General features: G+C 44.9%; 1 protein-coding gene across 1 annotated transcript in view; it reads left to right on the top strand.

Annotated features, from left to right (window-relative positions):
• LOC118790034 (serine/threonine-protein kinase 32C-like) overlaps positions 1 to 13675 on the top strand; it is a 55263-nt gene that overhangs the window by 27838 nt on the left and 13750 nt on the right. Inside the window, exon 3 of the mRNA XM_036546827.1 lies at positions 10611 to 10762. Within this exon, the coding sequence (XP_036402720.1) occupies positions 10611 to 10762 (152 nt within the window). The remainder of the gene's footprint in view (positions 1 to 10610; positions 10763 to 13675) is intronic.

Genomic DNA, 13675 nt, shown 5'->3' with positions numbered 1-13675 from the left:
TCTCAGCTGGGATCTGAGAAGTTTTTAGTGAAACTCCTTTTAGTGAGAGATTTTATGCTCTGACTTTTTTTACATTTAATTACACAAGTGTGTATGTGTGTGTGTGTGTGTGTGTGTGTGTGTGTCTGTGAACGTGACAGCACGGATGCATGGTTGCTAGTATTCATGAGTGTGTGCGATAGTTGTTGGCTCTGTACTGGTCAGTGCCCCTGATGGGTGCTTTAAAATAGAGTACCCAGCAGACAGATGTGCCAGCAAGGCATGCTGGGATACATCAAAGATACAGGCCAGCTTCAGAGGGCTGAATGGGAAATACTCATTTTGTTTGAAGTCTTTACGGTAGCAAGCGGAAACGTGCAGCAATTGAATGTCATTAACTGCCAAAATGATATTCATGTATTAGCGTCATCATTCTTTGCATAGCGATTTGATGGAATGAGATTCCTAATGTAGAAATCACTAGATAAATGCAAGCTATCAGTTTGACAAACCTGCCTGAGATCTGAGGCGAGGTGATGCAGTCTAATGAGTGCCCTGGATATGCAAATGTATTCAGTGCGTAATGAGGTGCGCGGGTAAAAGATGACTGGAATATTGGCATGAAGATCTGAGGGCTTATCGCACCGTTTGCCTCAGAAATGTCATGAGATAAAACCCTTTGCCATTTCTCTCTCTGAGCGGTTTGCAATTGTTGATTTGTTCTGATCCTCTTTCAGCTGCTGTCAGGGGCTGTAGAATGCATTACCATCTGAATGTATGTTAATTTTACTTATTACCTCCATCCAATGAACCCAGTTTTTCATAAATTACATTCCTCGCTATCCGTCATGGGCTCAGAAGCTGCACCAGACCTATCCAGCCTCCAGAGGCTCCACCTAGGAAGTGATGACTATGAAGTATTGGCTGTCATGTCTGTGAGAGAGGCGTGTCGGTCAATGAGAGCTTAAAGGGCTCTGTAACTATGGCAAGAGATGTCTCAACACAAGAAAATATCAAAATAACTTCTGTCGGGCTCCTGAGTAGCTCAGTGGTTAAGGAGCATGCCTTGAGTGCAAGCTGAGCTCAATGGACGGAGGGTAAATCCCTGGTCCCGTGTCATTGGCCGAAGATGACTGAGAGCTCACAGTGGAGGAACAGATTGGCTTCGTTCCACTGGGATAGGGCTGGGTATGTCAGCCACGGCTCCCAACATCTCACCGCTCTCTGGCGCTCTCTGACTGCCTGCGGGTTGCTTGGACGACATCAGAGGGGTAGCGTCTATCCTCGAATGAGCGCCCACTGCTTTGTAGCACACTGTGTCACTTGCAGTTTAAAAAATAGCGGTTGGCTGCAGGTGAGAGAATCAGATGATTTCATTCATCTTGCCTCTCTTCTCCAGCCCAAGTGCAGAGGTTGTTGCGATGAGATCATCCTAGTGTACAGTTGGTGATTCCAAAACAGGATCGCATAAAGGGGAAAAGAGCATGAAAAATTAAAAATAAATAACTTCAACAAAGTACTTGGAAATGTATCCATGTATGTGTGTGTGCATGTGGGTGCATACGGCACACATATGTCTGTGTGTATGTTGTATGGCATGTTTGGTGTGAGTAGGGGGAGGCATTCAGAGGTATGAGTGGGAAAACAGAGGAGGCATGTGTTTATGAAGGGTGCAGTGCTCCTCCCTAAAAGAGACACTCTTTTATTGCTGTAGCATCAGTCCCAGCACAGTGAGTTCTCAGTAACAGGGTGTTAGCTGGAGCTATTGACTGGTGCAATGGGGATGGGGGCCATATCTGTGGGCCATAGCCCTGGGAAGCTCTGTCAGCTACCTGAAACAGGGTTCAATTGCTCCAGAGACATACAGGCTAGGTCCTCCACTGGAGAATGGAGAGGGATATGCAGGTGGCGTTGGGGAAAACCATTCACTCATGCGAGCAGGCTCCACATGAGCGAAATCATCACCACACTCAGGTCCACAGATGAGGTAGGGGGGTGGCAGAGCGGTTTGGGGGTGTGAGGGTGCCTCTGTAAGGGAGGAGTCGCAGATGGAGGGCTTGAGTTGTTATGTAACGAAAACCGCGGATGCGCAGGGTTGGACCGCCGGCAGACGGGGCTTCTTCCAGCCAAACAGCCTGCCGCCCTGGAGGACGAGTGAAAGAGACGCATATGGGGTCCATAATAACTGCTCAGCCAGAGGGCATCCTCTCAGCTCTGCCAAGAACCGCCGTGTCTCGTTAAAAACGAATGAACGAAACTATTGGGAGCATGCAGGTATGTGTGTGCGCGTGTGTGTGCATTGGCGTGTATGCGTGTGTGTACGTGCGTGAATAGCAGAAATGTGGTTCCATGTGTTCGTGTCCCCTTTTTCAGTCACAACGAGGCACTGACAGGGATAGACATCACGGTGTCTGCGGGTCAGGGCTGATAGGCCGGCTGACACAGTGCGTGGGACGTAAGAGACCAGGTGCTCAAGGGGAAGGAGCTTCCAATTTGAGCTGTGCGCTGAGAAAGGATCAGAAACAACACACCGCTATGGGAGAGCGACACTAAAGTAGTGAGGAGTGAACGGGGGAACAGGGGGAGCGTGGGGGGCTGCTAAATTTAACACATTGACTCAAATGGAGCATAATGAGCATGGCTTAGAGGCACTCAGAGGTCCCACTCTATAGAAGATCACAGTGACGAGCCCCAGCCGCACGTAGTCCTCTCACACACGATTCATTCCTCTGACTGTTTGTTCAGACTAAAATCATCTCTAGCAGGGTTTGCATTATCATTTCAGACACTATTAGTCACTGGCGTGGTTTGCGTTGTCATTTCAGACTTTGTTAGCCGCTAGCAGGGTTTGCGCTGTCATTTCAGACTAAATTAGTCTCTAGGAGGATTTACACTGTTGTTTTAGTGTGGATTAGTGCGGGGTTGATGTACACATCTGAAAGCCAGAGAGCAGAGCCTAACTGTCTCAAAACTTATATGACAAGCGCACGCTGGTGAGTGGGTTTAGGCTTATGTGTAACAGCTTTTTCTCTGACTGCAGCTCATGTTTCTGAAGGCAAATTACACTGTATGTGTTTTATGCAGTTCCCCTAAGACTTGCGTCTGAATTTCTTCAGAGAAAATTATGTTTGGATAGCAGCACGTTTTCATATCATGATGTTATTTCATTGTGCTCCCTGTGTCCTGATTCAAATCATTCTCATGTTGTTCATCTGTTGGCCTGGCCAGAGGGTGTTTCGCTCAAGCTGTTGAGTGCATCCCTGCAACTGCAGCCACTGCCTATACATGTGGAGTCTGTTAATGAAGAAACACATTACGCCTTCCTTCCCCTGTTTGTCAGCATAGATCTGTGATAATAGAATGAGCCTAGGCTCTGTGGTGACCTGGAAGCAGTGCAGGGGCAGTATGAAGGTTCCGCAGCTTCCATCACGCAGAAAAGAGCTGACCAGACCCTGTCTATACCCATCCCTTTTGGGGGTTCTGCATCTTAATATGCACTGAACATGCATCATGAAAGTTATTATTTGTTGGTGGTTTACAGATGCCTGCCAGTATGTTATCATTCTTTACTGCCTTGCCAAATTTTGCTGCAATAGCAATCAAACAGAATGAGGGGTTCTGGGGGAAAAAGCCTTATTTTCTATCCCCATTGTGTACACAGGGAGCTTTTGCTGCATTTCTGAAACTCTCCCAAGCTTGATTGCAAGTGACCTTCCATACTCCAGAGATAATGGTGACGCTAGTATCAATAGTTCACTGTGCTGTTCATCAAGGGGTTTATTAGGTTCAGTAAATGTCATTTCTCTTGTCAGTTATGGTATACATGAAACAAGAGATATTTAATATTCCTACTTGTAGCTCAAGTTCATCAGAGCTTGAACATATACAGTATGTGTGAGGGCTGTCTGCATATGTGTGTGCATGCATGCATGCATGTGTGTGAGTTTTGAACGTGTGGCTGAAGGTGAAAAAATAAATTTGCTTTAGGAGTGACCTCACCATTTTAATGACACAAACTATTCACTGTTCAGAAATATACCTAATGCTGCTGAAGATCCCAGCTGCCATCACATATATTCATTGTGTGTGAGGCTGGACAAACGTGACAATCATACGCTTATTAGTCTGATATCTTCAACAATAAAATAAGAATATTGAGTGGAAAACCTCATTATTTCAGTCACTTGGCAAAAGTTTTTATTTTTGTTCATGTCTTATAGAAGCTGCTGGCATTTTCAGCATTTTATCTGACCTAGAAAAGGTATCTTATGCTTCCTCATTCAACTAAATTTAAACCCAGTGCCTTTTTTCCTCAATGTGGCGAGTGTCCCAGGAGCTCCGCATTGTGACAACAATTGATAGGGCTTCTAACTATAGCAGAACCTGGGGGATGGAGAGGTTTTATAAAGTAAATACCTTCCCCGACCTTGGAAAACCATAATTCATTATCATGACAGTCTCACTTTGAAGCAGAACATGAAAGCACATTAAAGTAGTGGAAATACTGTATGTTTTAATTATAGTCATGCTAATGACATTGAGATTACTTCAAGGGATATGAATGCAAAGAAGTATCTTGTCTCAAGAGTCAATTTACAGAAACGTGCAGGGACAGAAAAATTAACTTACACGGGAGCAGTTATATGTTAAGTGGAGTGGGATAGTTCTGTATGTGTTTATGTTTAAAAAAAAATCACTTGATTGGAGGTTACACAATTTTTGTAACTCTCTGAGGTCCAGCTGTTAAGTGAGCAAGGTCTGGATGCAGCATTAATACCTGTGAGAGGAGAGGCAGTGGACCTCTCACCACAGTAACAGGCAGATTGCCAAATTACCATCTGGATAGATGAGCATTCAGGCCATTTGCATCCAAAAAAAGTCATACTGTTTTTTTTAACAATGTAAAATGTCAGCCAAGAAATGTTGGAAGAAATAACCTTTCACACTGTTTATGGGACAGATGAACCAGGGCACGCCGTCCTCTGTTATTCACACAGTGAATTATGTAATTATAGGCATGTCATAAAACTACTGAAAATGTATATGTTTAATTTATTCATCTTAATGGGGAATTATACAAGTGTGAATTATAGTGTAAGGGTACTTAATGGCAAGTTTTTACCTTGTGATTAATTTATTAAATATTAATGTACAGTATTACAACCCAGGTCAGCAGAGTATTTTCCCCATAAGAATGAAATGTTCCTCATCTCCGTCTTTGAATTTTAAAGTGCCTTTCCCCCCTTGTAAGCTGTCATCTTTTGTGCCTTTTTTCCCCTTCAATGCCATTTCTTCACTGAGCTGGCAGGGCAAAGCCCTATTGTAGGATATAAAATATTCATGCTTTTCTCATAAAACAAGTGTTTGAAGAGATAGTCATCCATAAACTGGTTAGTCTTAAAGAGCTGAAACCTCCCTCAGCTCGATAAGTCTGCACATTCTTTCTTCCCTCTTTATCCATGCACCCGGTTTCTCTCCAAAAGGAGGCTGGAGAACAATAGGATAAAAACATAAGAATACCTAGCTATAAGAACCCAGCAGACATTCTTCTAACTCAGTTAGCATTGTGTTCAAAGTGCCAGTAGGTGCTGACTTAGTCAAACCTCCAACATGCAGATGGTGCAAAGACATTGTGCTCTGGGTAAGTGGGGCACACTAGTAGTCTTTAATTGGTCTTGATTTTCCCTAGGCTCAACAATCACCAGATCACCTCATTAGCAGTTAGCTATCACTTCCGTGAGTAATGAGGCGATGTAGTGTTTATGCAACAGTCGAAGTCACTCAGCCTATCACATTCAGTCATGAATGAATAATCAGTCAGGCTGTTACCAAAATATTTAATCAATATCCAAGTCTGTATAATTTATTTTTCCGAATCATAAATGCGTAAATAGGATGGCAATTTTCTTTTGATTCTCAGTATACAACGTCTTTAATTTGTGCAGCGTTTTTTGAAGTGGTACCGCAGGCTGGCTCCCTCTCACTCATATTAATGCAGGTTTTTCATTGAATTGTCAGTCATGACATCTCCTCGAGTTATCTATCACATTTATATGACTAATTACAGTGGATTTATTTTCCACCAGCATTGAACGAAGATGACATTTCAAGATAGATAAAATGAGTATAAGATTACGAGACAGAGGGAGAAGAAGGGAGAGACAGAGAGATATTGAATTAGAGAGCTCCTGATGAAAAGATTATCATGGTGAATATCTTAGAATACTTCATGTCATACAGTCTTTCAGCAATACAATATTGCTCAGATCAGAAGGCTCTTCCTTTGCTTCACTGTTTGTAAATGGCATGCTCTATTTTTAGCTCTTAGTCTTGTGTTTATGAATCCTATTAATACTGAAAGAATGAAACATATATACATGTTTTTTTAAGCTTCAGTACGACCAGTATTCAAAAAAGAAAGACAGTGATATAACTATTTCCCACCAGACTTTCTTTCCCAGGGGGATGGACTTTGATGTAGCTCAGATGGAAAGTGGTCTTCATCTCCAGCATTCAGGCGAATCCATCATCTGTGCAGAACCGGCCTTCAGCAAGATCAAACCACGATGCTCTCAGAAGCCCATCCAGAGCAAAATCAATAGATACCATTCAGTGGATGGATCCATGTGTTCCTGCTGAAGCATCCCTTGAGGAAGATAAGCGCTGGTGCTACGCAGCTGTTGGGGAGAGATTACAGCCAACACTGTGGCAACGTCAGTCTCCCGATCTCGCAGAGACAGCATACTATTCTGGTTGTCCAGCCTGTGGGATTGTGAGTGGGGCTGATGGCTTCACAGGCTGCTTGTAAAGCATTTGCCAACTTGTTTCTGCATCAGCAGACACTCTGCAAATCACCAAGCGAAGTATTAATCAACAACAATGTACCGTTCCGCCAGGGTATAACTTCTGTGGTATGAAGCCATGGCCTGTCAGTAGATACTCATTATAAGATGAAATGGGCTGCACAGCAGGTGTCCACACTGAATATTTAATAATGAAATAAAGCCAGCAGAATGATAATGCCTTGGATTGAGTTGCCCTGTAGTGTAATGGAAATTCAAGATTAATCAAGCTCACTTTGGTGTCTATTACAAACTGAGCAGTAATGTCCAAGGCCCAGCATGCACACTATGTCCTGCAAGCATCTTTCCATCAGTCTCTTTTCCCTTTCCTGTCTGAAACCCTTGAATCAGAAGTATGTTTACATTACATTACATTACATATTTACATATGCAGATGGGTTTTCAGAAAGATATGATTTTGAAATTCAGAGGCTCGTCATCAAAGAACAAATTCTGATTCATTAGGAAGTTGTGTGGCAGTTGTGTGGATATGAAAATGAATGACACTGTAATTGAAGTCTAAAAGTATATATATTAGTATCGACTTGGGGTAGATTGCATTGTGGACAATAATTATTTTACTTTGTATTTTGTAAGAAAAATATGAAAAAATCATTCAGGATTTAATAGGGGCTACTGTTGGATTGTTGTGTGATGCAAAACAAACAGCCCATGTGAACGTCACATATTTCTGCCAGCAGGCTGTACAACCTGCAATTTACAAGTGTATTGTCTGTGAACCGCCATGCACTTTATGGTATTTTAGAAAATTTAGTCGGAGTGCAGTCACAGTCTCTGCTCTCAGCAAGACATAAAAATTCATCTGCCTCCGTCCTTTAGGGATTTCAAACGTGAAGTGGGCCAATACTATGTGATCATACCAACAGAGGTAAAACAATCAGGATGGCCCTTGTTGAACTCATATCTGTGTTGATTTAATTAAATTGTTGTGGAAAATTCACTGACTCCAACTGTGAGGAACAGTCCTTGATTGCTGTGCTGTGAATTGCTCATTAGCATGCCTCACAGTGCTGTCTCCCGGATTATTATCAGCGGTAATGAAAGCAACAAGCCTGAAGAGGCGGTGCTAAGGAGAGAGGCCTGGAATTCTGCTCGCCCCGCTAGCCGTGGTCGCACTCTCCCCGCCAAAGATGAATCACTGCCTCCTCTAAAACCAGGCTGGAGAGAAAGAAACTAGGTTTGCCTGGCACCAAGGGACCAAACCCAGACCTGAGAGAGAACCGCGTGCTGCAGTGTCACGCCGGAGAGGCAGAAACCGAAGAGAAGGAAACTGAAATAGACCCAGGGTGAAACTTTGCCCCGTTTGTCTTTTTTTAAATTGTCCTCTGAAGGAGAGACAATGCACTGTCAACCCACCATGTGCACACACACACACTCACACACACACGTATACACGCACACACACAACGCTCTGCAGTGGCCACACCCTCAATGTCTTGGCTGCTCACAGAAACCAGGTCGAGAGCGCTCCCTCTCTCCCTCCCCAGCCCTCTCTCTCCCTCACATGATTAAGAGTGCAATCAAACTGTGGGAGAAGAGATACGTTTCCTCCTGCACTCAGAGAAAGGAGGGCAGAACATTGGATAACACTGGACAGGAGAGAGTGAAGGAAGAGGGGGGAGGAGTTTTTGCTCGTGTATTTTGCATGTTGATAGATTTACTGCTGTTGCTTTCTGATCAGAGGCAGTATGTTTGCCATCTGATGCCCTGTAAAGAGGAGCCCCAGAACACTGTGGACAATTGAATTTGGTTAAACTAACTATGGTGTCTTTGGTGCAGTGTGACGCAAGTGCTGCCTCTTACCTAATACAAGAGTACTACACTCAGCACAGTACCCACTGTGCCCTCTGAGGAACACTTCCAAATCTTTTTCTGCCATTTACTCAGCACATCTAATCATGGTATGGCAACTTCATTCCAAATGGCACCATACTATCTTCGGCAAATGGTGTCATATTAACTTTTAACCTTGATTTGATAGACAGGTCTTAGAGCAGCTGACAAAAATGATGGATGAGTTGAACTATAAGGTGCGTTGACTCACTGACATGACCGTTTGACATCTCCTGGATGTTACCTTGAGTGAGGCACATTAGACCTGTCTTACAAGCACAAAAGAGGACACGTCGTGACACGTTGACACTGACAAAGTGAGCCATGCTTGTTCTCTGCCTTATTTAAAGCAGACCCTGTTGTACCTCAGCACCAGGCTGGCATGAGCTGCACCTGATGTAGGAGAATTGCATTTGTCTTGCATTGCCTGCAACCAGAGACACTGCACGTAACACTGACATCTTCCCAGGATGACTGCTCGGCCTTCCTCTGCGGTACCTTGCAATGGTTTTAGTGCGGAAACGTCTCTCAGTGTTACCTCTGTCTGTCTCTGGTTGTTCACTGTGATCAGGGATGACAGTGCATTCCTTTCTCCCTTCCTTGTTTATCCCCTCAAAGTTTTTTGTGCCATCGCCGGCAGGAGCGGGTCGCTGACTCCGCCCACAGCTCGTCTGTAAGTGGGTCAGCACCGGTAACGCTAGTGGGCTGAGCTGACATGGATCAGCATGCTGCGAGCAACCATGGAAAGTCCCAGAACCTGAACTGCGTGAGCCAGCCTGTTTCCAGCTGTACCCTGGAAAAGGGGTACTACCACTCAGGGCAAATTTGCTTAGATGCAGCCTCTGACCTGAACTATAACCTTAACTACATCATGAGCCTTTAGTCTATAACTCTGCGTCGTTTGGCCAAACAAGCAATCTCCCAGTGCAGCTAAAAGGTTACATGCAAGTGGTGGTACAATAGCTGGAGTGGTGGTAAGGGAACCATCCCAGATGTGTAAGGCTCCTCATTCCCCAAGCAGGGAGAGTATAATGAAGCTAGATGAATCTGGTTAGTAAATCCTTCACTGGAACAGGCTCCTAGGATGGCCCACGCTGCCAGTTCACATTAAAAAAGGGAGAAAATGGGGACCCAATTAATTTCAGAAAATGTGAAAACTGAATATTTGAACCCTGATCCTGACCCTAACCCTGAGTCTGACCTTACTGACATGATAAACACCAACTGTAAAAATCATTCATGTTGTCACTATCTTAAAGTTCCATATTTGTATACCAGTCACCACACAGCCTCTGGTAAACATAGGATAACAACTGCAACCATCCAAAAGATTCATAAAGTTATCTTTTTACCAGAAAGTAATGCACATGTCTCTCCAAGTGTATGTTAATGTTTATCAAAACGAACATGCAGAACTATGAGTGATCAGGTGTGTCTGTGTGACTGTGAGTGATCAGGTGTGTCTGTGTCATAATGAGTGATAATATGTCTGTGATTGAGAGCGAAGAGATGTGTCTGCAACTGTGAGTGATAAGGTGTCTGTGTGACTGTGATTGAGAGGGTGTGTCTGTGTGACTGTGAGTGATCAAGCGTATCTGTGTCATAATGAGTGATAATATGTCTGTGATTGAGAGTGAAGAGATGTGTCTGCAGCTGTGAGTGATCAGATGTGTCTATGTGACTGTGAGTGATCAGGTGTGTCTGTGTGGCTGTGAGTGAGAAGGTGTGTGTGTGTCACAATGAGTGATAATATATGTCTGTGTGACTGTGATCAAAGAGATGTGTCTGCAGCTGTGAGTCATCAGATGTGTCTGTGTGGCTGTAGATGATCAGATGTGTCTGTGGAGGCTGAAGGTGGGACTCTGTGTGGCTGTAGATGATCAGATGTGTCTGTGGAGGCTGAAGGCGGGACTCTGTGTCCTCTCTCCCTTGCAGGTGTGCATTGTGCAGAAGCGGGACACTGAGAAGATGTACGCCATGAAGTACATGAACAAGCAGCAGTGCATCGAGAGAGACGAGCTCCGCAACGTCTTCAGGGAGCTGGAGATCCTGCAGGAAATCGAACACGTTTTTTTAGTAAACCTCTGGTGACTGTTGCATGTTTTTCACCTTTTCTCTCCCGCCTGCTGTACCTGTGATTAAAAAAAAAAGCGTCTGGAAGTAGAATCAGACTCTGGGTAGAGTCAGACTCTCATAGCCTGTGGTTATACTTTCAAAGCTGAGGCTGTACAAACACTGCAGTGTGTGAGAAACAGAAATGAATGAATAAATGAAGCGCCTGAAATGTGCAGTGTTTTTAGCGTCTGTCTCTGGGGAGTAAAATAGATTTAGAATGACTGGAAAGCCTGCAAACAAGATGCCAGTGTACAATTGGTAAGGTGATGTTGTGAGGTTTTAAACCCCTCATTAATGTTTTGATCAGTAGTAGTGTCGGTTGTGGTAGCAGTGGAAGGGGTGTAAAATACTGATGTGAAGAGCAGACACACACTGCAGCACTATTATTTCATATCTCGAGAGGATTACAGGCCTCAGATAGGAGTAGTGTGTGGCGCCCTCAGAGGTTACTCTCCTAATGCAGAATGCTCGTAGCCACAGGATTTGACAGGGTAGCTAGGGTGAGACGTGGCGCAGAGCGGGGGAGAGGATTGGCCCGGGTCACCTGGGGCCCCGCGCACCTGCAGCCCCGCGTCTCCGTTTCCAGGTCAGCCGTTCTAACCCGACCGCGCGTGTCTCCATGGAGACCAGTCAGCACCCTCCTCCCTCTCGGTTACCCCCTCCCACCCCCCACCATAACTGCAGGCGCTTGAAGCGGGATCATAATTCAGTTGTTGCTCCCGCGCGCATTCTGAAAACGATCATCCCGGGGCTGGCGCAATATTCTTGGCGCATTACATTTACACACTCATTCGATCCACATCGAAGGAAAGGATGTGCACAGTTATTTATTCTGACTCTCCGAAGCGGGCAGGCCTTCTGTAATTTCATGAGCATAAATGTGCGGTTATGTGTAGAATGAGAAGCGATAGGGGTGACTCAATACAATCCTCTCCATTGTTCATTACTCCCTCGGTGCTGCCCTGCACTCTTTCACGGGCTCCGGTTTTATCTGCCCAATATTATGCGGTGGGGAAACTGGCACACTAAAATATATCTCTTTGATGAGGAGGCAGTGTTTTATTTCCTCATCAAGCTGACAGAGCTCCCAGAATCCCCTGCTCAATCAGTGAAACCCGGGCCTTGCCCCAGCCCCCTGTCACATCAAAGCTCCGTAAGAGCTGGCAAGAAGAGGGAGGCGGCATCATCCCACTCAGTTTATTCATATAAAATAAAACTCTTGGATGAAGGTTCTTCTCTTGTGGAGAAAATGAAGGAGACTATCAAAAGAGGGGGGAGAAAACGAGTATTGAGAAAATCGTGCCTCTCTCCTTCCCTCCTGCGGGGATGTGCAAGAGATGGCTGCAGTTTACAGCTAGAAACATTCAGAGTTAAAATGTGAGCTCCTGTTTGATCGGCCCGCTTACTCCGGCATAACTGCTACTTCAAAGTTTCAGTCATGTCATACTTGTTGCCTCGGTTGAACTCGTTAGAATAATTCCCTCATTAGTTTCCCCTGTCTGATTTCCCCCCTGTCACGGCGAATGCGGCCGCTGTCACATCTGCATTACAAAAGCGCGTCGAGCGGGGGGGGCGGGGGGGGGCGAGGGAGATGCACAGCCGCCGCCACTCAGCAGCTATTTGTGTGAAATTGGCCAGATTGAACAATAAAAGCGGTCCGGCTCCCGCTTCTTCGGGGGCACGCGGTGCGTCTCCTATCCTTCCTGATTACAGTCTGATGATTGGCTGTCTGTTCCCCCCCGCGGCAGCTGTTCCCGTCTGTTGATTAAACAGAGAATGTTCTCGCTTGAAAAATGTGTCGGTTTGGCATAGTTAAGTTTACTTTCAAACCCACGGCACTGAGGCATAGCAACGGCAGCAGGATTTGTTCCCTAACAGTGCCAGCACCGGCCACCAGCCAAGTCAAGAAGGAACAGCGTGCGGTTCTAAAATAACTATAGAGAGATTATCAATCACGCTGGCCCCATTGTGTACCTCCGAAGCCATTCACTTACCAAAACCTTCGTGCTCCGCTTCTCTAAACTGTGCTGGCCCGTGGCCTGACTAGACCTGTCGCAAGATGTGCCCTGGTGTATCTGTCATGTGTTAGTCCTGAAAAACATCTCCTTCATCAGATGTTACTAAGACAAAATGGTCACCACAGGTTTAGCTCCACAGGTTTAGCAGTTCTATTTTGGTTTATAATATAGTATAAATTCATATCTCTGTTGACAATGATTGATGATGGAGAAAACTATTTCTTACATGGTTATGATGGGGCAGCAGAGTATATCAGTATATTTGAAACTGTGGTTATGCTTCCTGAGCTGTGTCACTATTCTGTCTTTGAGTCTACTAACTTTGTTATCAGCAAAATCAGGGTGCTGGAATTTATCTCTGTAATGACAATGACAGGACATTTGGGGTGTTTGGCTCAGCCAGGAATATGATTTAAAATGTAACAGTTTATCAGAGAAAAACAAGTAAACACTATCCATTACTGACTAACTTTCAGCAAGAGTTATATAGAGATGAAATGGGTGGGGGAGGTGTGTGTGTGTGTGTGTGTGTGTTGGGGTCAGGGCTTGGTAAGGAGACAGAAGAAGAGGGAGGTAGAGAGGAAGAAAGAGACAGAGTGAGGAAGTGGTGGGCAGAGACAGAAAGGGATGGAGAGGCGGAGGGTGAGACAGAATATTCAGTATTCTGATGATTAGAGCAATACTGGTTCCCATGGGAGTGCATATGTCACATGCCTACTATCTAAGGACTATGGACTGCGTTGCCATGTCTTATTCACAGGGCTGTGTTGCTACCTTGGCATAACGGGGGTGTGTTGGAAGTGCAGAATGTTATTCTTTAACTGCTGCGATGGTTCTGTAAATGTAGCACATGACTCGTCAGCTCTG

The sequence above is a fragment of the Megalops cyprinoides genome, chromosome 15, assembly GCF_013368585.1.
Source record: "Megalops cyprinoides isolate fMegCyp1 chromosome 15, fMegCyp1.pri, whole genome shotgun sequence".
Classification (NCBI taxonomy): domain Eukaryota; kingdom Metazoa; phylum Chordata; class Actinopteri; order Elopiformes; family Megalopidae; genus Megalops; species Megalops cyprinoides.
Note: the sequence above shows the minus strand (reverse complement) of the source record. Positions and strands in the feature narration are given on the sequence as shown.